Source organism: Limulus polyphemus, unplaced genomic scaffold (assembly GCF_000517525.1).
Source record: "Limulus polyphemus unplaced genomic scaffold, Limulus_polyphemus-2.1.2 Scaffold88, whole genome shotgun sequence".
NCBI lineage: Eukaryota > Metazoa > Arthropoda > Merostomata > Xiphosura > Limulidae > Limulus > Limulus polyphemus.
The window spans coordinates 217,043-242,094 of record NW_013665698.1 but is presented as its reverse complement, the minus strand read 5'-3'; the positions used below and the strand labels follow the sequence as shown (position 1 = coordinate 242,094).

The 25,052-nt window shown below is 32.1% G+C and overlaps 2 protein-coding genes across 2 annotated transcripts in view; both read right to left on the bottom strand.

Moving 5' to 3' along the window:
• Positions 1-13,991: 13,991 nt before the first annotated feature.
• On the bottom strand, positions 13,992-14,591 carry LOC106468391. Its single transcript, XM_013928816.1, has one exon. It carries the CDS (start codon positions 14,589-14,591, stop codon positions 13,992-13,994), a length of 600 nt encoding a protein of 199 aa, XP_013784270.1.
• Positions 14,592-16,864: 2,273 nt separating this feature from the next.
• The window catches only part of LOC106468381, a 15,422-nt gene continuing 7,234 nt past the window's right edge, over positions 16,865-25,052 (bottom strand). The window contains exons 2-5 of the mRNA XM_013928806.2: positions 22,583-22,611; positions 20,887-20,956; positions 19,594-19,714; positions 16,865-17,211 (exon numbers count right to left, since the gene is read on the bottom strand). Coding sequence (XP_013784260.1) covers positions 17,083-17,211; positions 19,594-19,714; positions 20,887-20,956; positions 22,583-22,611 — 349 coding nt within the window. The 3' untranslated portion in view covers positions 16,865-17,082. The remainder of the gene's footprint in view (positions 17,212-19,593; positions 19,715-20,886; positions 20,957-22,582; positions 22,612-25,052) is intronic.

Genomic DNA, 25,052 nt, shown 5'->3' with positions numbered 1-25,052 from the left:
ATCTTCAAAAACATGTAGGGCATGTTTTGTTTTTCTATTAATCTTGATTAAGTCGTGATATTAGTCGTGATTTTTATCTTTTTATTTCAAATATGTACAAGTGCTGTCAGTCTAATGTGTACTAAGTTTTTCACAAACGTTTATTGGCAAGTTACTTTCAGGTGATGCGTTGCAGTGGAAGAAACCTAAAATCGCTGCTGAAATTGCTTCGGACAATTATTTACGCTCAAAAGATTCTTCTAGTTCATTTATTTTTAACTCAACAACCTATTTATTTCAAATACTATACAATATCATTACTGCTTTCAATATATTTTAGAAGTACATTATGATTACGATGAAGTCTAAGCTATTTTCGTGTAGACTTAGAAATAACTTAATAGATTATTAGGCATTATTCTGACTTTAATATTTTCAATGTATTGATAAACACATGAGTATCATTACTGTAGTATATCTGTTCACGAACATATTTGAGATATTAAATTTGCTCTATTTTCTTCACTCTATGTCAGTTCTTTAGCAAAGAAGTAATAAGAAGCTGTTAAACTTGGGTTTTGTTCCAACGATTTCCGATGAGTAGTCCTTGTATTGCGCACTGATAGGTGTACGGGAGAAAGTACGAATCTCTCGTTATGCCACCTAGTGAGAGTTTCAGGAAATTACGAACCTCTTGTTTTGCCTTGCAGTGCGAGTTTCTGGAAAATATCGATTTATTACAAGGCTTGTTTGACAACCTTTACGAAGAAGCAGGTTCATCTTAAGGCCTCTTTATGAGTTTTTAAGAAAATGTTGATGTTTTCCGAACTTTCTCTGTACTGTTCTGTAAAATGCCGAGCTAGTAACATCTTTTAGTGTACGTTGAAAAGGATCTTTGGATGTTTATTCATTGATACAACAGAATATCTCTGATGTTATAATGGCCGCTATTGGCTGTAAATATTAGCAATAATATGTGATGATAAGCGAAATGTGAATGATCTAACAAATAACTCAAAACACGCGTGTTTTTTTTTTTAGAAAACAAATGCTTTAAAAAGGCCTGAATTTAGTGGGCAGTTTTATATTTCCTTTGTAAATGTTCTAAGTTCTAAGAAACTCTAACATTTTTGTTTTTGTGTTATAAAGCACAAAGCTACACAATGGACTTTTTGTACTCTTCCCACCACGGTTAGCAATTCCAATTTTTTGCGTTATAAGCTTTCAAACTGAGTCATCGGGGGGTGCAAACACTAACTTGATGATTTTGATAGATGTTCAACATTTATTTTTGTAATTTGATTAATTAAACATTGTTCAAAAACGATGACGTCACAGCGGTTTCTAATATTTTGTATTTATTTATTTATTTTAGTAGTTCCATCTTAAGCTTACATTTTATTGATAATAAGTTCATTACTATTAGTATTTGCGACTTTTGTTCATCAGAATTGTTACCATACAACTTAAAGAACAGTTATGAGATGTGTGTTAGTTTTATTTATGAGAATTTAATGTTTGGCAGCGGTATCTAAGAAATATGAAACTATTCTTTTTAAAATGCTTTGAAAACGTCAAAAAGCAGATTTCGCTGAATACTAAAGTAAATGCGCACCATTAAATAAAAACTATATCTTGAGCATGTAACAGCCAAACGTAGTTCTCTGGATTTTTTATCCTGCTATAGCTTCCACTTCATTATCGAGAGTCGGAAAAACGGGAGAGAAAAAAGATGGGTGAATAGAAGAATATATCTTTTTTTTTCCTCCTGTATATCTGTCTATGGGGAAAAAAACCCCATGAATTACATGCATGAGCCTAGTTTAAGCATTTATGGTCTTTAAGAGATGCTATGCCATACATTATTCATGGACTTCTAATGCCACGAATAGAGTAGATTGTATTAGGTGAGAAAATTGGTGTGATTAGGACAGAGAAAAAAATCTAATTTCACTACTTTCAACTGTTTGATGTTAATCTCTAAAGGAAGCAAGGGAAACATAAATTTATTGTTGTCCGTGTATTGTGTTATATATATATAAACAGTCACCTCGTCTCTTTAAATTACTTTAATCATTGTAGAAGATGAAACCGGTTATGTGGTTTATAGAACAAAAACGATCTATATATTCTCATCAAGTTTCTAATACCACATATTTTATATGTTGAATAGCATTCAAGGAATCATAATAATAGCTCAAGAAGTTTTTCTTTACTGACCTTTGAATATTAACATTTTCCAGTTGATCAATGAGTAAGTTTTAACGCATTCACACTATTAATTATTAGCTTAATTTTCTTTATTCTTGTTCTATATTATGTAAACTATAAGATACTGTACCTTGTTGGTTTTCTTTTTTGGTATATCGTATTTAATTTGCCCCCCCCCCTTTTATTTGTGTCTTGAGTTTCACGACCTAAACATTCTTGCGATATATCACTTTATCTCTTATACGCAAAAAGTTGCATAGGCTTTAATTTCCTTCTCTGTGTTCAATAAACCCCTTCCCACCAATGTTGTCCTTAATGACTTTGACATTCTAATTACTCTGGCGTGGGTTAGGTAAGAATTAAACCAACGAACCAATAAAAGCGTTTTTGTTTCCTCGCAAACATTTACAAAATATTCTCCGAGCGAAATTAGTTCTCCTTTTTGAATATTAACAACTCTATAGCCTGCATTTGTTTGTCTTATCTAAACAAATAACAATATGTCTGTTGCTCTGTCATAATCTTTACGATTTACTGATAAAATAAATTCATAGTTATAAAACCCAAAAAATAGAAAATAATGCCGGTGATTTTAATAATCGTTAGTTTGATTACGTTTTCCCCCTGGTTAAGTGTACTCTAGCAACGTTTTTTTTTGGTTTTTTAGATTCTAGTTGTACGCTATAGAAATAACAAGTCTATAATATCTTGTCGATATACTGTACTATTTGTAGCATTTGCGGATATGGTCCCCAAATGTTTTCATAAGTTCTACTTTTCAATATAAACTTCTACGTTTAAGCCCATGTTGCATGCTTGGTACAGCTTCGCGCATGAGTGCGTTTTGCTGTACGTCTTCACGGTTGCTATCAAAATACTCAGCGGGATTTTTACACCTCAGAGGAAATGGTTGCAATTCCACTAAGTTTTTATTGATCGCTGTTCCATCTATAATGTCAACTATACGAGCTATACACAGATAGTTCAGGTCTTAGAAATCTTTACGTATAAGCAAGGAAGAAGGTAGGTATATTAAAATCCTGCGACCTGTTCGACTGGTTTTATTTTTTCTACTTTTCGTTATTAAGAAAGGAAAGTCAGAATATAAAGATTAGGCACCAAAGGATAAGTTTGGACCGTAGAACTTCAAATTACTCATGTCCGAAAGACTCGTTTTATCAAGCTAGAAAAAAGAATTGTAACAGACGTTGCAAAATCAGATGCAAGCAACGTTTCACTAGCATTAAGTATCGTTGCAAATTCAGGATATGTTAATATAGTCATTAATATAACGCGAAGAGCTATAGATAAGACTTTTTGCTAAAGTTGGAGTCTTACACTTTGTACAGTCTAATGGAGATCTCTTGGCTTTCTGCTTGATTGGCTATAAGCATTGACTTAAAGACCGCTACGATTCGGCTCTGATTCGAACGAGAAAATTAACTCCTTGAAAGAAAACATAAGTAACAATGAAATTGGATATATAATATTCAACAAATGTATTTGTTTCGTACAAAAAAGCCCCAGGGACGCTATTACAAAGTATATTTATGTCAATTATACACTTTGAAGTCATTATGCTGATGAATGCCACAGTATATTTGAATAATTATTTTGTTGTTTAGTTATTAGGAATTTATTAGCAATACCTCCTGGGCTTATATAGAACTTTTTTCGTTGCTGCAAAAGCATCGAGCAATTGTTGGTTTAACCATACACTTCAATGATGACCCTTGATGTTTCTTGTAAAAGAAACTAAGGTCATGGACACGGAGAAGTTAAAATGTTTCTTAGATAAGAGTTAAAATTATTGTTAATTGAAAGTCTTGAGATAACCCTTTTTATTGAACGCACCGGAATTGTTACATTTCCACACCACATATCTTACTAATCTAGGCATAGATGATTCATGTGAGAGGCATACTATAACTTGCCTTCTGGGAATATAATGATGAGTTTATACTTTTCGTTCAGAAACTGAAAATTAAAGACTTATCCACCAGTGACGATTCTCTGCACTTTCCTTGTGGTCATAATATGTATTCTTCATCACTCCATGAGATCTTTCATTATTTAAGTCCAATTATTGGCAAAAACCTGTAAGTTAAATTTAGGTGGTAGTGCGTTAAAAAGTTTTTCAAGCCGATTGACATAGCTCAAGAGTCATACCAATTTATTTACGTTCTTAACAGCCAATAAAGTAAATATTAACATTTGCAGCATTCTACGACCACTAACTTAATTGGCTAAAGTAACTGGCTCAAATGATTGCTTAAAGTAATTAAGCAGACAATAAATGTATATTATAAATAGAGAACATATCATCTCGATGTAAATAAAACACCAAGCCTAAAAAAATGTCTAAAAGTCTATTTAATATTAATAATTTCATTATGAGTTTACATACACATTATAAGTATTATTTTATTACAGGTCACAACTTTTAGAGTAAGGAAGAATATTTTTAGAACTGGTATGCCGTTTCGATCACTGATGCGCACTTGTGTACTTGAGAATGATCGCACCAGTGATTGAAACGTTGTACCTGTTCTAAAAATATTCTATTTGATACTATTAAGTGTTGCATAAAATACGCTGTAAACGACGTAACCTAACACCACAATACCATCACGACACATTAGGTACCCATGGTAGGAACGACACTTATTTGGTTATCTTCATGGGGATGGCGGCACGGCGTGCGTGTGCGCCATTTCTCTAGCTCTAGCAATGGGAAAATTAAATGGCTGTCAAACTACTTAGAATAAGGAAATGAATAAAATGAGGAGTTTCAGAATCTTGTTCATACTCAAGAGTCCCCGAAGATTAAAAAGTGATCAGAGGGCGGGAAGTTGAAAACTATTCTTATAGAAACAAACAGACATATAGATACAAACCACTTTTTGTTATAGATTCTGACAGAAACAAACAGACATATAGATACAAACCACTTTTTGTTATAGATTCTGACAGAAACAAACAGACATATAGATACAAACTACTTTTTGTTATAGATTCTTACAGAAACAAACAGACATATAGATACAAACCACTTTTTGCTATAGATTTTGACAGAAACAAACAGACATACATATACAAACCACTTTTTGCTATAGATTTTGACAGAAACAAACAGACATATAGATACAAACCACTTTTTGCTACAGATTCTGACAGAAACAAACAGACATAGAATACAAACCACTTTTTTGTTATAGATTCTGACAGAAACAAACAGACATATAATACAAACCGCTTTTTGCTATAGATTCTTACAGAAACAAACGGACATATAATACAAACCGCTTTTTGCTATAGATTCTGACAGAAACAAACAAACATATAATACAAACCGCTTTTTGCTATAGATTCTTACAGAAACAAACGGACATATAATACAAACCGCTTTTTGCTATAGATTCTTACAGAAACAAACGGACATATAATACAAACCGCTTTTTGCTATAGATTTCTTTGTGTAGTACCAAACTGAATTTTTAGTCTAATCAAAACCTTATTTCTATAACAAATTTCAAATAAGAGATTCTATTATATTTCATTTGAGACTGTGACAGAACGACTTTCTTTCTAGTTTTAAATTCACAAAATTTAAGGGCTGACATGAGTCCCGTTTCTACCAGAGTTTATTGTAGTTCTAGGCATTAGATCACTATAATATTATTTTCTGTTTTTGCACTATGTTTTCGCAGAGCGATATGTCTACGGATTTACAACGCTAGAAACCGGGTTTCAATATCCTTGGTGGGCAGAGCGCAGATAGCCCATTTTGTAGCTTTGTGTTTAATTACGGACGAACAAACAGTTTTCGTAAATATCAAGAGTGGGAAATATTTTTGTTGTTGCTTAATTACTTAATTTTTTGTTCTTTCGGCAAAATAGACAGCTTGTTTCTAATTCTTGAAGTTTCTGTTGCTAATTTTATACAGACCAGTAACAGATTACGATTTTTTATGTAATCGGGAAATGTTCACTGTTCAAGTGTTCGGTTAAGTAGGGATCGTTAAAACGCGTCATTAACTAGTTTTAAAGACCAAGCCTATTAAAACGTGTATTACAGACTACTTGAAATCTCTATACGCAGTGTTAAGGATGGATAGGTGAAAGTACGCTGGTGAAATGACCAGCCTTAAGTGTAGGTAATAAACGCCACTAGCAGAAGGATTACGATAATTACTAAAGTGGTAAAGAAACTGAAATATTTGGGCTGATAAAAGACGTTCTGATAGGACTTAGTGGATACGTGAGAGAACAGGCTTGGAGAAATATCACCTTTTTCTTTTACAAGTGTTTATCGAATTTGATCGCAAACAAGACTCAAAATACAAAATATTTAGAAAGAATGTCTAGATATACATATGGACTAAATGTTTTTTTTTAAGAAAATGCCCTAGCTGAAAGCATAATAAAAATTTTAAGCAGAATGGAGTCTCCCTCGTTGTAGAGGTACCTGCATACGTAGAACTCAGTATTGTATCTTATAACACAGACAAAGAAAAATAAAACTAAAGCTTTATTTTGCATCTCACATCGGTGAACTATTTATAATCATGAAGAACTTTTACTGTAAAGTGGAAAAAGTGCAGTGGATTATAAACATAAAGAACAAATGCAGTATGTACTGTTAAAAACTAAAATGTTTTAACATGTGTCAAGAACAATACTGGAAATTTCAATTATTAGATTTATTGATAAAACTTTGAGGTAAATGTCGAAATGAGAATTTTATTGCATTTCGAAGCTATTACAAAAACCCCATTTTATAATCTGCAGACAAACTGGGAAAATATAATTTCAACCTGGAACACTCCTCCCCTCCCCCAAATATGTATATAAACAGGAAATGTATGTATGGAATATATAATGTTGATTTGAATGTTGTATAATTTACTTTATTCAGTTGCAAATCTTGTGAGTTTATATTATCTTTCCGTTAGCACATATATATGTTTTTCAAGGTAATATACATTCAATAGCTTGTTCGTGGTTAAGCACAAAGCTATGGGTGCTGTGCCCACCTTGGGTATCGAAAACCGGTTTCTAAAGTTATAAGTCCCCAGACTTACCGCTGTGCTAACGGGGGGGGGGGGTACATTCAATAACAAAAGAGTTTTTTTTTACATAATTTCGTGAAAAGAAATGAGCTATAAACTTTGCACTATACAGTTACAAAATACATTGTAAGTTATTAAAATCTAGACGCACTTTATTACTGGGTAAACTCTCTGTTTTGTACTTCTTGTCTTCATTTTGTTAATGGAGAAAACAGTACATTTTCTAGCAAAAGATTTCAAACTTCAAATAAACTAATTGTAATTGATATTGTATATCGCCATTCAGAAATTACAAAATTGTAAATAAAAACATAAATATTTTCTAAGCAATTTCTTTATCCTACAAGGTAAATTTTAAAAGCATATTTTGATGCCATAAAAAGAAGAATATCTAAAAGTAAATTAAGCAACCTGCTTTACCTTACTACTTATATTACTTACATTTGTATTTACTACACACTAAAAGCTCTAAGTAAACTTTAAAATATTTTATATAACTTCAGTTTTATGAACTCATTTTAACCAACACTGCTTGAGAGAGAGAAAGAGAAAAAAAAGAGATCTACTATCTTTAACTTTGGATGTGAAAATGAATATTATTGGTTTCTTCAAGTGATAGAATACTTAAGTGCATATATGATGAAACGGCTGACGGTCGAAATCCCTGATAAATCAATTCTGTAACATGCTTTTGAAACACGTGCTCTCTCTCGTTACTGTATTTATATTTTCACTTCTCTCTGTTTTCTTGCTTTAAGCTGCTAATGCATCATATTTTAACCTAAAGATTATGTAAAGATATTTGGATAAAAAAACGTTTTAGTGGTGCGCGTGATTGCAAATAAAAAACAACAATTTAAGAAATGAATGCCTTTTTCATTCTACTTTGAATTTAATAAATCAAACTTATGGAAGGAATAGAATATTATAATAAGATAAATTATTTAACGTATTCTATAGTGTTCCAGTATTCTATAGTGAATGTTTTGAATATTTATGTGAACAAATTTGACGTGAAATTGCACGTGATATTTCATTTTCTACCTCTCGGAGTCGACGTAGTTGATAAGCTGTACCATTATTTCAAACTGTCATGGAAGTGCGCTAATGAGTCAGAAATTCGATTCATCGACTAAGATGTGTTACGATAATTATAAGTAGGATTCACTAGCAGAGATTCTATGCTTATACTGAAGGGAGGAGAAACGTTACTGGAAATTTAAACAGTCTGTCTTATCCTTTCAGAAAATGGAGTAACATCGCCAAAACAAAATTCTTGTCCAACATTGGCTATGAATAATATTGTTACTGTGTTATAAAATGAGTCTTTGAAGCAACAGGTATCTTGAATGTAAATATTTTATCTTTTACATTATTTACGTACAAACAGAAGCAGCAGCTACAAAGTTATAAGACTCTTGAATCAATGTGACTCCACTTTCAGACCATATAAATTACAGCAGTCTTCAAGTGACCAAAGGAATAATCAAACTTTATACTCAGGAAAGTTGATCCATTGGACGTAATCTACTAGTTCCTTACCTTTGTCATCTTTCTTTGCTGACCAAAGACTAATTCAGGCAGTTTCATTGAAAACCATCAATCCCTACTATTTTAAAAGAATGAGCAAGCCACAAGGATTTAAATAAACCCTAAACCACTTGACCACCTTGGCACCAACATGGCGACTTTGAACACAAAAGATAAAGGGATGCATTTAAACTTAAAAAATAATACCTTAGCGCATATTTTTTATCAGAAGCAGTAATAAATATTTTAAATATACAAGATGTCCGAAAAGTCTGGGACCATAAATGATTTGCAGCTTTTCTTAATTTCAGATACGTGACTGATTATGGCGCGGTCAAAGCATGAGAGGTCGAATTAATCCTGCTGTTAATCCAAACTTGTTTCGAATTACAAGGACAGCATGTAAAATTTGTAATCTGTAAAAATCTGTAAAATTTGTTGAAGTGCCTATGGCTCCATACTTTTCGGACACGCTGTACTTCAAAATATTTGACCATTAGATACGCAAATATCGAAAACTAACAAACTAAGCATGTAGCGCCATCTATCATTTATATATGTAAATATATTCAGTTTGAAGAAATTTGATTATTTACCTCTAATACGAATGCATTTTATTTATATTTTTACTGGAAATTATCTTAGTAACATGAAGGTAGACGTTATAAGAAGTTAGAACATCACTATCATAATAATACCTTGCTTTTTTTTCGTCTGGAAAGCTCAAAATATTGTACAAGTCTTATATTTATTTGAAATTTAAAAGTTTTGTTTATAAGTTTTCATGATATACTTTTGTGAAGGTTTGAGAATAAAAATTGTCATTTGAAATAGTGCTTTATTTAATAGGATTATGAGATTAAGTATGTTACAAACACTTGTACACATATTAATTTTTTGTTTTCAGTGTTTGTGTTATAAAATATATATATATATATACTCATGCAGTTGGTCGTCAACATATGGATACTTATGAAATACACTATACACTAATGAGTAGATAACGCGGGTGGATCAAACTGTTCATTAAAATAACATAAAATACATTAATTATTAACGAAGAAGAAGTTATGTTTTATGAAACTTCGTTACTAAGAAGCTTAATTGTCTATATTTCAAGCTTATATATAGTAGAGACGGTATAGTATTAAAAACGTTTATTTAAAACACAAAACAAGTAAGACCTCCTTAGATCATCATCGAATTAAGCATGACTGAAAATTGAGAAAATGACTGTCGTGGGAATGGTAACAATGATAAGTATAAGATTGTAGGGGCTTGGTACATATTCAATCTATTGTAGTATAGGTGTAGAAGCATTCCTTGATGCTGGTTCAATGTGGGTTTAAGTTCTTGTATTAGAAGAGCTTCTTTGATTTTACGTTTTTTTTTCTTATACATTTGTTTCTTTGCTTAATATGTTAATGTTTCTATGGTTATATTGTGTCTGTTAGAAATACAGTGTTCAAAAACATGGGAGGGTGTTTTTGTGTGTTCGTTGAATCTGGTTTCCATTTTTCGGCTTGTTTCTCGAGCACAGGACCACAGTGCCACAGCCGCATGTCTGCGGATTTACAAGACAAAAAACCTGGTTTCGATACCCGTGGTGAGTAGAGCACAGACAGGCCATTGTGTACCTTTGTGCTTAAATACAAACAAACAAATCTCTAACGTAGAAATCATGGCATTTGTTGCACTGTATATTGCAAATAATATTAGTTTTGTGTTTGTCAGGGTAGTTTTTACATAGTATAGATTTTAATTTGGTATCTGGTTTATGAATAAATTTAATATTTATTGAAATGTTACGTTTGGTTATAAGTTTTTCTAGATGTTAAATATTTTGTCGCTTATATCTAAAATGGAAAGTATGCAACAGTGTAGTCTTTTGTTGATATGTGTTTTATTGACTTTTCTTTGTTGTTTGTTATTAAGCACAAAGCTACAAAAAGGGCTATCTGTGCCCGTCCACCACGGGTATCGAAATCTGGTTCTAGCAGTATAAGTCCACAGACATACCGCTGTGCCACTGGGGGGGGGGTTGGAAGGGGGAGTGTGTATAGTTCTTATAGCAAAGCCACATCGGGGAATCGAACCCCTAATTTTAGCATTGTGAATCCCAATACTTACCGCTGTCCTTCCGGGGGACTTGACTTTTGTATTGTTGGTTGGCTGTTCATTGTGTTGTTGGTTGTGGACTCTGTGTATAATACGTTCGACGGTTTTTGTAGGAAAATTATTCATGTTCATGAAGACTTGTTTTAGTTGATTAACTTCGTCAGGTTGTCAGGTGAGCAAAGTTTTATCTGCGTTTATTAATTTTTTAAGTATGTTAAATTTTTGTTTTGTTTCATGTGCCGAGTTCCAGTGAATGTATAGTCCAGTATGGGTGATGTTTTTGTAGATTTTTGTTTTAAACTGTGCATCTGTTTTTGTGATACTGAGTTTCAGAAATGTTAATTGTTTATTTTTTCGTATTCAATCGTGGACTTAATATTTCAAATTATTAATGAAAGTTAAGCCAACGAAAAGCTATCCATATTACTAAACGGAAAAATAATATTATTGTAGTAAAAGATTGGAGGAAATAAATGGGAAACAGTGTTATATGATTTACACATGAATTACCTTATTAGCTATTATTTTATTTGTCTAATCTACCAACTCTTTTGTGGGTACCAGTTTTCTTAAGTTGCATAAAAAAAAAACTCATTTTGGAAATTTCTTTCTGAAAAAAAAAGATATGTTATTAACTTAATAAGCTAGATTTTACTAATATTTGGCGAGAATTTTTAATTTTGAATCAACAAAGCTTACAAATTCAAATTGCGTAGATTTTTCTTAACTTGTTCATAGTGTTGTCGTAAGGTAATGTTTAGCTCGTTGAATCGTTAAAGTAGTGAATGTATTGAATTTCTCACTTTAAGTTTATATTAGCGAAAGTATCAGGCTTCGATCGGGTTATTACGTTGACATACTCTATATGTCTATGTTAGTTTGTGTATTCTGAACCCATTTTAGCATAAAAGTATAACCTATATACTTTTTTTGCTTAGCAACATGACATAAAAGCCATTGCTAGAACGCATTGTTACCAAAAATGCACTGTCTTTTCTATATATTAGAAGTTGTTTTATAAGGGGCCACTTCTTTTCTACGTGGTTTGGCGCTAGCTTGCCTCATGAAAAAGATGCGCACGTGCATCTGCGCACGCACGTGGATAAGTAATAATAATTATGTGCACACCCTAAGGGTCCACTTAATATGGGCTCAAAATTTCAGATTTCTAGGTTTTTTACTATTGGGGCTATGGCGGTCACATATTCTTTTCAGACATGCCCTTTTATTGTTATAAATTATATTGTTTTCTGTTTCTACTGACAAGTAATCATTTTTCAACGTACGAGCAAATGTTACACTTGCTTTGAAAATATTAATGCTATAAGAACTTTTTCAGTCAACCTAACAAGTTCTAGACTATCGTTTTGTTTTTTCTTCATAAAAGATATTAATATCGATGTAAAATATACATAGCTGTTTTCCTTTTTTTTTCAGTGTACTTCTGAAAAAGAGTGGAGAAATATATTACATTATAGAGAAGTAGACAGTTGCCATTGTAGTTGACCATTAGAAGATCAGAAAATGAGGGATTGAAACCGCCGTACTACTGGTTTCAAAGCAATAGAGAGAGTAGATGTAATACAATGTTAATCTTATGAACCTTGGAAATAAAACTGTAACTCTATTTTTACAGTACTTTCGAAATACGTAATGTTATGTTAAAGTATGCTTAAAAACAAGTCTACTGGCTAAATTATTTTAAGTTCTGCATCTTGGATTTCGTGGAACAAAGTTACATTTACTGATACAAACATAGCTGGTATGTTTAAAATTAAAGAACTGGTTTAAAAATTTCAGTTGGGAATATTTTATTAAATCATCATAAAATAAAAACGTATATTACGAAAAATTAGCTGATTTTAACAGTATCGTTTGTATTTTGTTTGCCAGGTATTCAAATACAGGATATTACAGAGCGTGAGACAATTTATTTACAGGTATTAAGGAACGTTCTGACGTTGGATATTTTAAATCAAAAGAGTTCCTTAATAACTATAAATATCTTCATCGAGTTAGATATAGGAATGAATTACTTAGCAGGATCCAAAGCTTAAATGAAAGGTTATTAGGGATATGCTTAGAGCAACAGGTGGGCTACTGGATCTACGGGATAGGTTTCATGATAAGGGTGAATTATATGCTAGAGACGCGCTCCACTTAAACAAATTAGGTAATAGATTGATTGGGGGAACTCTAAATATATTCATTAGAGATAGTTTAGTGGCGAGAGAGCTTTGGAAACAAACAAATAATCTTTTTGAGGATATTGGTGATGAAGATAGAGGTAAAGTCGTCCTGTTTAAAACACTTTATTATGTTTTGATGGATGTTTCATCGCAGATGTTTTAAACTCTGTTGTTCAAATCAAAGTTGGATGATAGGACTGGAAGTGTAGATATATGTCGGTGTGGATAGGTTTTCTGCATACAGTTGTAGTAATATTTCCTTTCTGTCTGCTGCTGATTATGTCAAGAAACGGCTGTTTTGTTTCTCTATTTCCATGGGGAAGTGTATTCTTTTCTCTAATGATTTAAGACAATCTAGGAAGGCTGGTAACTTTTCATGACCGTAGGCTAGATAACAAAGGTGTTGTCAACATAGCGCCTATAAAAGCTTGGTTTTATATCTCTAGATGAGAGGGCTCTTTCTTCAAAGTCTTCCATGAAAATGTCTGCTAGGACTTGAAAGAGTGGTGATCCCAAGTTGTATTGGAAATAAGTTGACTGCAGCTAAGTAGTCTTTGATTTCATGATGGCATCTATCTTCATGTTAGTTCTGTGTTAGAAAGTTGTCATTCAGCAAGGTCGTTGTTTGATAATGCAAAGGGTTTCTAGGGTCGGAACGTTGTCCGTGAAACTGACAAGAATATACTGGGATCTGATGTGTAGCCTTCTGAGTTGTTCTGTGAAATATTTCGAGTTGTGAACCTGATGTTCAGTGTTACCTCGTAGTGGTGATATGATACATATCAAGATGACCGTTAGCTGTTGCCAAGGTAAATTTATCGCACTGACGATAAGTCTTAAGGTTAGGATGGGTTTGTGTATCTTAGGTAGTCCATATAACTGTAGAGGGCGATTATCGCTGATTCTTGGCCAAATTTTCGTTGACTAAGTTTTGTTTCTTTATTGTTCTATTGATGAGTCTCTCTATCTTTTCTGTAGGGTCATCGATGCACTTTTTGTATTGGTGTCCGTCTAGTAACTGTTTGATCTTGGTGTCATAATCGTTGAGGTGTGGGATGACTATACTGTTTCCTTTGTCTGCTGGTGGAATCTTGATTGTGTTGTCCTGTTTTAGACGTTTTAGTGTGCTATATTCGTGTTTAGTAATGTTTGGCTTTGGCTCGTTGGCATTCCTGAGACTGGTGTAAGTTGGATGTCGAAATTGATCTGCTGTAGATTTCGGGGGTTTTTGTGCACCAGATTCTAAGGTTGCATCTATGCCAAAGATTGGAAGTGTGCTTGCTTCTATGGCGAAGTTTAGATCTAGATTTATTTCATTTTCTGTACCACTTAAATGTCCGGAACTGAAGCTGTGAACTGCATTGGAAATAGTGGGTTTATCTTTCTTAGTAAGTTTGTGAAGTTTTTGGACTTGTTTCTTCTTGGTGTTTTCCACGTTTGATGTATAGCGTTTGGCGTAAAGGTTTAAGATGCCCAACGCTCTTGCGTTCATAGTGAAAGGTTGTCGAACTTCAGAATGTTGTGTTTCCGTGGTTTCGAGTAGGTGGTGCTTTTTTTTTTCTTCTATTTTCTTCCATATGTAATCTTAGGAGGTGCCTGCTGGTCTCGTCGTGAAAGTTTTTATCTTTGTTTTGCTGAAGAAGGAAGTTTCTTTGAGTTTCAGAAAGTTTGGAATAGTATTCAAATCTCTGCAGAGTAGCAGGAAGGGCAGGTGGTTACTGCTTGTAGAAGTTCTTATTGTAGTTGTTAATATTGTTGATGGAAGCTAGCCCATAACATCTCTTTATGCATTCTTTGATAGATAGATAGTTTATGCAGAGTATTCAGCAAAAATGTTGCTAATTATGTTAAAGCTAACTTTAATTTCTAGGTATGTATTTAAAATGGGAATTGGATTCTTATAGGATGCTAATGACAAGGTTATTGTTGAATACCACAAAATGACTGAGCTTTCAAATGTTTTATTATCTTTGGTTTTATAACATAAGATATTAACAATATTCCTGAATATTAGATTGGAAATATTGGAATTGATCTGAATCACGTAGATATAGCCCCTTGGTGTTAAGTAAAAGATTGAGTAGTAGATAGAGCACAAGGAACAGATAAGGTTCTCCTCTGGGTTTTAAGAGATGTCAAAGATTAGATATACGAGCTTCTTTCTTTCATTTTTGCTAGGTCAGTTGAGAGTTAATAGGTGCCTGAGGACCGGAGAGTAGCATATGTTAATCATGTTTCTAAAAAGGTTGCTTATATTAATCAGGTTTCTAAAGACTTACCTAGAAATTAAAGTTAGCTTTGCTTCTGTAGCAGTCTGATAAAAGAAGCTTTACGAAATAAATTTGTGAAATGTGATATTATTAATGAAAGGCAACATGTATTTAAGTAGGGGAAATCTACATTATTAATCTGTTATTTTTTTTTCGAGAAATTCATTTGCTATCTGGACAAAGGAAAGAGTGCGAAATTGGTGTACTTTGATTTTTTAAAACTTTTGATAAGGTTTCACACAACATATTAGCTAAGGAATTCATATAAGTATGAATTAGGAAATTTCTAATGAGTTAGACTGTATAGTAATTGAATGGGTAAAAACAATGGTTGTTATTAAAGGACTCAATATACATTGGACCCTTGTTATTAGTGAATTGCCTCAGGGGTCAATATTTGGCCCTTTGCTCTTTCTTGTTTACTTTAATGATATTGATAAGGGCATAAATAGTGAATTAATAAAGTTTGCTGATGACATTAATCTTGAGTATTTCTAACTGTATTGAGAATGTTGGTGTACTACAAAATGTCTTGTATCAAGTGATTAGTTGGACAAATATGTAATAAAAGGCCTTTAATCATAGTAAGTGAAAAATAATGATTTTGGGTTATCATGATTTGGATCACAAATTTAACATTGATGAAAACTAACTCAATAACACGACTGAAGAAAAGAACCTTGGAATAGTGGTGGATAAATCACTCAGGCCATCGAAACAGTGGTCTGTTGCTAGTGGTAAAACTAACATAACCGTAGGGTATATTTATTTCATACAGCGATAATTATCTCTCTATACATATTATTAGTTATGTCTCACTTGAAATACTGTGTACAGTTTTGGTTCATTGCGTGTGGAAGGGTAATGACTTACTGGAAAAGGTTTAAAGGAAGCTACTTAGATAATTTCAGTGCTGGAAGGGTTATCTTAGAGGGATGAGCTAAAATCTCTTACTTTATTTTCTCCTGATTAAAAAAAAGTGAGAGGATCAAATCCTCTGATTTTTTTGTGGCTTACTCTGAAAATAATAGGACGAGAGAATACAATTTTAAGATTTGGAAGAAATAGGTTACGCTCCAGTTAAGACAGTTCTATTTATCTAACAGCGTAATTGAGCTATGGATTGAGTCGCAGTCTCCCTTTAGTGGAGTTTAATGAGGGGGTCGATGGTTTGAAACAGTAAAAAGAGTGGATTTAAATTTTTACTTTTCCCTAGGGTAGGTGTGCAAGGACAGTTTTGAAGGGCCTAATGGTCCCTTGTCTTTCATATAATATTTTATTTTAATTTTTAGAAAAACTCGAAAACGTAATAACAGTTATCATACAAACCATGTACCTAAAATGACTTTTTATTTTTCTATTATACAAAGTTGATAATATGCATTACAAGTCCAATTTTTTTTTTAATTTTATCAAGTGAAATGTACACTTTTTCACAGATTTTTTTTCTGTTTGGTCTATCGATGAGAATGCTTTGTAGTCATGTTTACTCTTTCAATATTTAACTTTTAATATCCAATTAAAATAAAAATACGTGAATCTCGTACTGGGGCAAAAAATTCACTTAGAATAACATTGACTCATTTTTATAATAATTTTTGAATTGCAAACACTATTAACGGAAAAAATGAAATTTCGACTTTTTTCTGATGCGGAACTGGGAGAAAACATCATTCAAGACGTCATCGTAAGTGTCAGCCCTCAAATATCCGCTTATAGTGGACAAATACCTGTGGCTCTGCCGTACCAGATGTCCCAAGAAGATGATCCTGCTGGAACTTCACAAAGCCTGTTGCCTTGACACTCCTGACTCCCTAAATAGTTACAAGGTTGTCCAGGACACTGGAAAAAAAAATAAGAATAACTGATACTGGTTAAAAACATCATTATATGTTTACATGCTGCTTGATATTAGTGATTATGTTTTAGCTGCTCCTAAGTTATATTTGTGTCACACAATAAAAATGCTATAAGTATAATAGATTCCAACATTTCTGTAATATAAGGTTCCAAAACTTACATACTTCTTTAAGTCTATTTTTAAAGCAAGTACGATAGCCCTTATAATTCAGCTCTATTTTATTATAATTCAGATTTTGAAGTAGGTTATTATGAATGAATCAATACACTATATGCACGTATGTGGTAGTTCGAGTTGTGTTAATAATAACTGCTCGTGAGTTAGGCCATTGCTTGGGGCATGAAGGGATCCGGCTTACAATCTTGCTCGTGGAAGCACAAAAACTAGTTTACAGCAAGACACTGAATATAAAAATCTCCACTATTACAAGTTGAAGGTCTAAGCCTACTCATTAAACAAAGGTTGGAAGTAATTTGCAGTTCTCATGAAAAAGAAACAAAAAAAAAAGATTATCAGTGTTAAATGTTTCATAGAATTTTTGGTTAGTTGTTAGAAAAAAAACAAATTAACCTTAAGTTATATTATTTGACACCACAGATTTTAGCCGTTAAGAATGTATTTGAGTCCCTCGGTGGGTCAGCAGTAAGTTTACGGGTATACGATGTTAAAAATCGTGGTTTGATTCCTCCCGGTAGACATAATGCAGATAGCATATTGTGTAGCTTTGCGCTAAAACAACAGCAAGAACATTATCGATGAAACAAAATATTTGATGTAAGACGTAGAAGGCTGTATATATTGAGTTAAACAGATAAATGTTCTCAATACAATTTCTGACCTTTTGTTTGATTACCTTATATATGCAATACGCACCACTTTAAAAGTGTTGTTAATTAATTATTCATTAAGAAATTAATAGTCATAGAGTAATTTTTCTGTGGAATTTTCATGATATAGTCGATGTGCTTGTGTATTTTCTTAAGCTCAGTATTGTTTTTTTTTTAATGAAACAGGCATACTTCATTTTTAGCTATTAAAAATTAGAATGTTGTGGAGTATTAATGATCATCACGAAATTCTACAATTAATGTATTTTTGACTTGTTGTTTTATTATGTCTCTGAGGAAGAACACAATTAAATGTATAAATCTATCTTGTTGACTTGTTTTTCGAAAAAGTATTTTGGTTTGAACACCATATATTTACATACAAATTTCAAAACATAAGTAAGACATTATAGCATAAAACTATATATAAGTAATCTAGATTAAATTCGGATAACTCACTAACTAATTGGCTGTTTGATAAAATGCATCGGAGACAAATACGAACGTTGTCGCAATCTCAACTTTAATGAGGTAATCTATGATTTTTGAAAACACGAAAGTAAGAAAGCAATAAACGGTTTATTTCTAGAAAAAACTTTCTTGTTTACTTAGTTTGTTGTTTAGTGGCAAGAATTTGTGTCACTGACGCCCTATCGGAACATTTTCAATTCTCAAATGGGATGTACTTTACCTAACTTCGAAGCCTGAAGCTTAATAACGCTATAAATCTGGGTTCGATATTCACGGTAGGCAAGGATGTGTAACTCATTTGCATAGTTTTGCAGTTAAGCGTAAACAAACAGTAATTTGTTTGTAATTAAGCACAAAGCTACACAATGGGCTATCTGTGCTCTGACCATCACGGGTATCGAACCAGGATTCTAGTGTTGTAAGTCCGCAGACATGCCACTGTGCCACTGGGGGGCAACAATAGTTCATAAACTTAAATAGTACAGTTCTTGAATATTACACTGAGAACTATAAACCGTACCTTTAAATCATTGAGTTCTGTTTAACATATTTTTGTAAGGGCGGAGGTTGGGAGTTTTACATAGTAGAAATTTTAGGGTGGTTTCATTTCTACTTTAAGAACTTTAAGGATAACTGCCTTCCCACAGCTGGCTGCAGGCAGTGACAGGCAGTAGGAGTTGAGACGTTGTAAGTGTATACACTCAGCTCCATATCCTTATTTGATTTTCCATAATGGCTGGCTAGTTCATCATCAACGTTGGGATATTGCCTGATAGATGGGATATCCCTAAAGTATTTGGGGGTTATTACCACAGGCATTATCTGTTAAGATATCAAGCTAACACTAAGACTGACAATGGCAAGCTTATTTTATATTAAGTTCAATATTGTTTTATAGTGCTGATTTAACCGCCTATTAACACTTAATGTAACTAATAGTATTACAGCTATTTATTCATTTATATATATATATATATACATATTCCTTTCACTTATTATCTATCTTTCTATGTATATATTTCTTTCAGTTACCAATGAAATAAAATATTTTATTAGTATACTCACACCAGCGCAGAAATCACAACAATTGCATTGACCTTTGTACGTTCCACAAGGACATGGTCCCACAGATGGACATTCACTTGTGTTACATGGAGGACAAATAGGTGGGCTAGTGCAAACCACCCTTTCCCAAGATAAAAAAGAAAGAAATTAGTTGCATTGTAATTATGTCGTTTCTATTATATTTACATGTTCATATTTAATTATTGTGATTACCATCGTCATTATTTTGGGTACGCTCTTTCTTAGATGAAATCTACCTCAATATAAGTAACAAAAATGTATTTCCAATCGAACATTATTTAGTGATAGTTAAAACGCTTAATAAAATATTCAAGGGGTATTCGAAAAATTTTGGCGTGATAAAATAAAAATTAACAAAAAAGAGCGATAGATAAAATTAAAAGTGTAATCCTATGAACATAGAAGAATTGCTTATTCGATGTGTCTCAAGGCACATAAAGTTTTAAATAATGATTTATGTAGTTTAAAATTTAATACAAAACTTAGAAGAACCGTGCGAATGAGCATAACTTTAAGGTACAGTGACATTTTTTCACAGATAACCTTATTCGCAAAACGTTGGAAAGAAGTGAATGCTAAAAAAACAATGATTCTCGATTAAATTAGATAGTAATTTTAAAACATAATTAAGCCTAGTTACCGCAATCACCGAAAAAATAAATGCAAAATCTAAGCAATTTCAACAGAATAGGTTTTGTTATAAAGAAGACTCGTAAAAGGAAAAAAAAAGGGGGGGGGGTGTTTAGCGCCATCTATCAAAGTTAGTATTCACTAAAAAAATTCCATTATTAGGTAAGTTCTAGCGTTTACCAACAGACGAATATTAGAACGTCAACTTTAAAGACTGTTTAATGAATTTTCCCATAACTTTGGAGTTACCGCAAAAATATTATTGCATATTGATTTCTATTCTTCTCCAATAAATATATATCTTAGAAATATCTTTTTAGTTTCACTGTCATGAGAACCTAGACAGTAAATACAATTAAATTATTCATGACAATGTTACTTATATTTAAACAAATTTCCGTTTAGCATAAACTTTCGATCAGTGTCAAAATATATTTTTCCATTAGTTGTGTATTGGGTGACACTGAAGATATTTTATTATAATCATAAAAAGGAACATTGAGTGCAGAAAATTAAATTTGTATTTTTTTAGAGAACACAGAATTTTTGTAAACTAATATAACAATCACTTTGGAGCAACTACGGCTCTACCTTTTTACTTTTTTATCAAACGTATTTTCGTATTCTTAAAACAAAACTTACCCATAGATCGACACGACGAAAACCATCACAATCAAGATAAACTTCATTATTCTTCCTAAAATATGTAAATCTAAAGAAAAAAAAAAGAAAAATATGATGTGGTTACTGATTTTGTTTTACAAAAATTTACAAAACATGCTGACAGGTAAACACAAATTCAGATAGTACAAACACTTGTAATAGACATTCCAATAAAATTAAATTATTTTGACTTGAATTACACGGACTTTATTAATCTAGTTTTTGTCTTTATAGTAGTAAATATAAATGGACTGATAACGTTGACCAACCCTTAAATCGATAAAAATTGTTAATTTGTAAACTGTAATAATAAAACACTGAATTACACCTATAAACATATATTTATATTATATATATCATTAAAAATTCAGATCTTCAGTTTTTGACTATTGAGATAGTTATATTGACTTACTAGCATAAAATAACCACGCTCTGCTGCGGCATTCTAAGGGCCCCTCATGATTCACAGAGGCCTCAATGTACCAGTCAAGCGTCTCCATTATATTAATTATTCTATAGCTACCCCAATGTGCCAATTCTTTAATTGATTTGTCTGTTGCCATTTCCCAAATTTAATTCAATTCAACTCTTTTTAAAAGCAAATAGTTTTAATTTAGCTTCTCAGATTCGTTTTGTTTTTGTGTTTTTATATGAATTATATTCATTCTTCGAATTCTCTAGTATTCTCTGATTCATATTTTTCTTCCAGTTGTTTGTTGCCGTTTCCCAAACTTTTAATTAAATTCAGTTTTTTCAATTCTCAGATTTGTATTTTTCTTCCCACGTTTGTGTTGAAAAAGAGTATCTGGTAGACTACCTCCACATATTGTTCATTCAGTAAGCGAGAATTAGAAAAAATATGATACTTTTCAAAAGACCTTGAGAAAGCAGAATTATGGGGTTTAAGAGCTATAGGGCAAAAAAAATTGGTCAAAATCTTTTTTGAATCAAATCTGAAAAATAATACCCAGGCGCACAATTCTAAAAATTCCATTAGTATGTGTGCAAAGTTTTAGGTCTCTAGGGTCTTTCCTCTCGGAGCAACGGCGGTTATACACATACACACACATATACAGGCTCTTTGATTATTATAGATTAATGTAAGAACATAAATTAATATTTTTAAACAAAAGTTTAATGCCGTTTCGCGCTTTTCAAATCGAACAAAACGATTGTTAAATTGTATGATTTAATCAATACGATTCAAGGTGCATGAGCATGCATTCAGAATTTTATGTATAATAATAAAGTTGAGTTATATGCTGAAGAGCTAAAGTTAAATTATATGCTGAAGGAGTTACTGTAAGTCTATATGAAAGTGAAATAGCTGAAATAATTCTCCTTTAGAATACATCTATGTATTACATAAAATAAAATGCAAATTTCACCCCCCAAAAAAACTTTCTGAAAAAAAAGTGAACGAAACAGAGTTGAAAAAATGTTGATGTTGCACTATACCCTATTTTTCAAACTTGCAATATTTAAGATAAATATAAGTTTATTAAGAGTAAAAAAAGGAGTAGAATTTTAATAAAGACATTAAAAGTTTAATTTCATTCGTATCATGATGTGTTTATAACAATACATGTTACGCTGTATTACAAAGAATACATTTAAGATGGTTTCAGAACATTTCTAACACAATTGTAATAAATAAAGCTGTACAGAAACTTACCAAGATGTATCCAGAAATGTTTGTGTTGACTGTGTACGAAGTAACTCAGTCGAACTAAGCATGAACTTCTATATATATATACTTGTTTTATCAGTGAATATTTGTTGAGTTGAGTGGGAAACTCATATTTAGACTATTCGACAGTCAAGGACGTCAACATTTCGAAATATTAAGAAAGAATTCGAGACTAAATATAGAAACCGACAAGGCACCAGTGATGGATAAGATTACCTTCGTTAATCTTAAAGCTGTTGTGAAATATGTATAATTTTAAAACAGGTTTATTGTTTGTTTATGAATTTCGCGCAAAGCTATCTGAGCTAGCTGTCCCTAATTTAGCAGTGAAAGACTAGAGGGAAGGCAGCTAGTCATCAACACCCACTGCCAACTCTTGGGCTACTCTTTTACCAACGAATAGTGGGATTGACCGTCACATTATAAACAGAAAGCATGCTCGGTGACAGAGAATCGAACCCGCGACAACCTTAGTATTGGTTAAAAAGGTAAGATTGATTTTTAGTTTTGAAATCCATTAAAGTAGTTTATTCTGTTCCTGTTGACGATATCCAAACAAGAGAACTAGGTAATTTTATGTAGAACAAGATTTGATAAATTGAGTTGGATTATTGGAAAAAATCTAAACTACTGCAAAATAGGAAAAATATCTCACGGTAATAACTAACAGTCTAATACTCTTTTTCGGGCTCATAACGTAGGTTAATGAAAATTCGAATTACTAGGATTGTTTACGACATTAAAAGTTTAATTTTGTTACGAGTTTTCTAGTCAGAACGTCCTACGATAAACTGTACATAGAACATTATTGTTTATGGAATTTTTGATTCCTTTTTTAACTCATCATTTAGGAACGTAAATTAAGTTAGTTGTGTGAATAATATTATGGCATTACGCCTAATAATAATATATTATTCGATATGATACAGTGCGCCAACTGTTTAATGATTATAGGACTAATGCATTCTACATCACATATTATATTTTTAATTTTACCTTTGGTGAAAAGAAACTAAATCTATATAAATATAATAGTGCTGTCTGTTGTATGTACATGTAACTACTTCGCAGGGTATTGATGGATCTTCACCAAATTTGGTACGGAGGTTTGTTAGGTCCATGCGGGTTAATTACGGTTTTTTACCACTACTTCGTCCCCTGAAGATGGACCTTCACCAAATCTGGTACGGAGGTTTGTTAGGTCCATGCGGAGATGCATGCAACGTTGCAGTTTCATATTTTGTGTTTTGCGGTTCTTATGGGCGTTTTTGCGTTTTGCAATTACATATAAGGGAAGCTACTTTTCATGTCCCAAGATAACCTTTCATTAATCAGGGGACGCATACTCCAGCTAGTCTGTAATATAATCACAGAACACTATTGTTTTGTATTCCATGTAATTATTTAAAGACTAGTAACCAAACAATAATACAAACAACAAACATGAAACATATGCTTACAAAATTCAATGTATTCAGAATTACATTGTTGTTTGGTTACTAGTCTTTATATTGTTCAGTAATACCCAACAGATATTTTTTTATTGCTTTTGTCTATTTTTATTAAGACATATTCAAGTTTTAGGTTTTCGGTAATTCATATAAACCTTGAGATAATTTTAATGAGTTAGTGATTATGCTATATTTCCATTTTATAATTTTAAAAATTGTGGTATAATCGAAACTGTATTGCTGGCCCTACAAGCTTCTTAATCCTTAGAATTACATTAGGTCTGTCATTCTTAAATACGATGCCTGTTCTAAAGCTATTAAATTAGTGCAATCTTTCAAACTGCAGAATATTCTTTAATAGTTTTGTGTTCAATACTTTCATGATTTAGAAATCATAATTGAAGTTTCATGTAATTTAACCCTGCATTCTATACACAAAACGTATGCAAGTTATTATATGTTAACCTTGTGGCATTTCATCCCCAAAGCATGATAGTAGATGATATTGTCGCTCGATAGTTTATATAGTATAAGAAAATCGTTTTTTGCTCACTGTCGCCATCTGTCATCCATAGGTAAAACTATTAATACAATGAGTAAATGACTTTAATTACTCTTCTAAGGTTTGAAAAATTAACATGTGTCATCAAAAACTGACGAAGAATGAAGAAATTGTTCCAGAATCTGAAAACATTCAACATACACAGGATATTTACTTCAGACTTACCACTCAGCTAAAAAGCAACAACCGAAGTCTTCAAATATACCATATTTCAGTTATGTTTTAACATGCGGTAATAGCTCTGAATTGAAATGTCTTATGAGCATTGGATTATAAACTTTATACAACATTTAAAGTTTAATCTAGAAAATTATACAAACATTTATGCTTCAGTAAATGTTATACGCTAAAAATACGAGGTCCATTAAATGCTGTTATATCGTTTACAAACTTATCAGTGAAATTAACATTGAAACATTGGTTGTTATTGTGTATAAATACT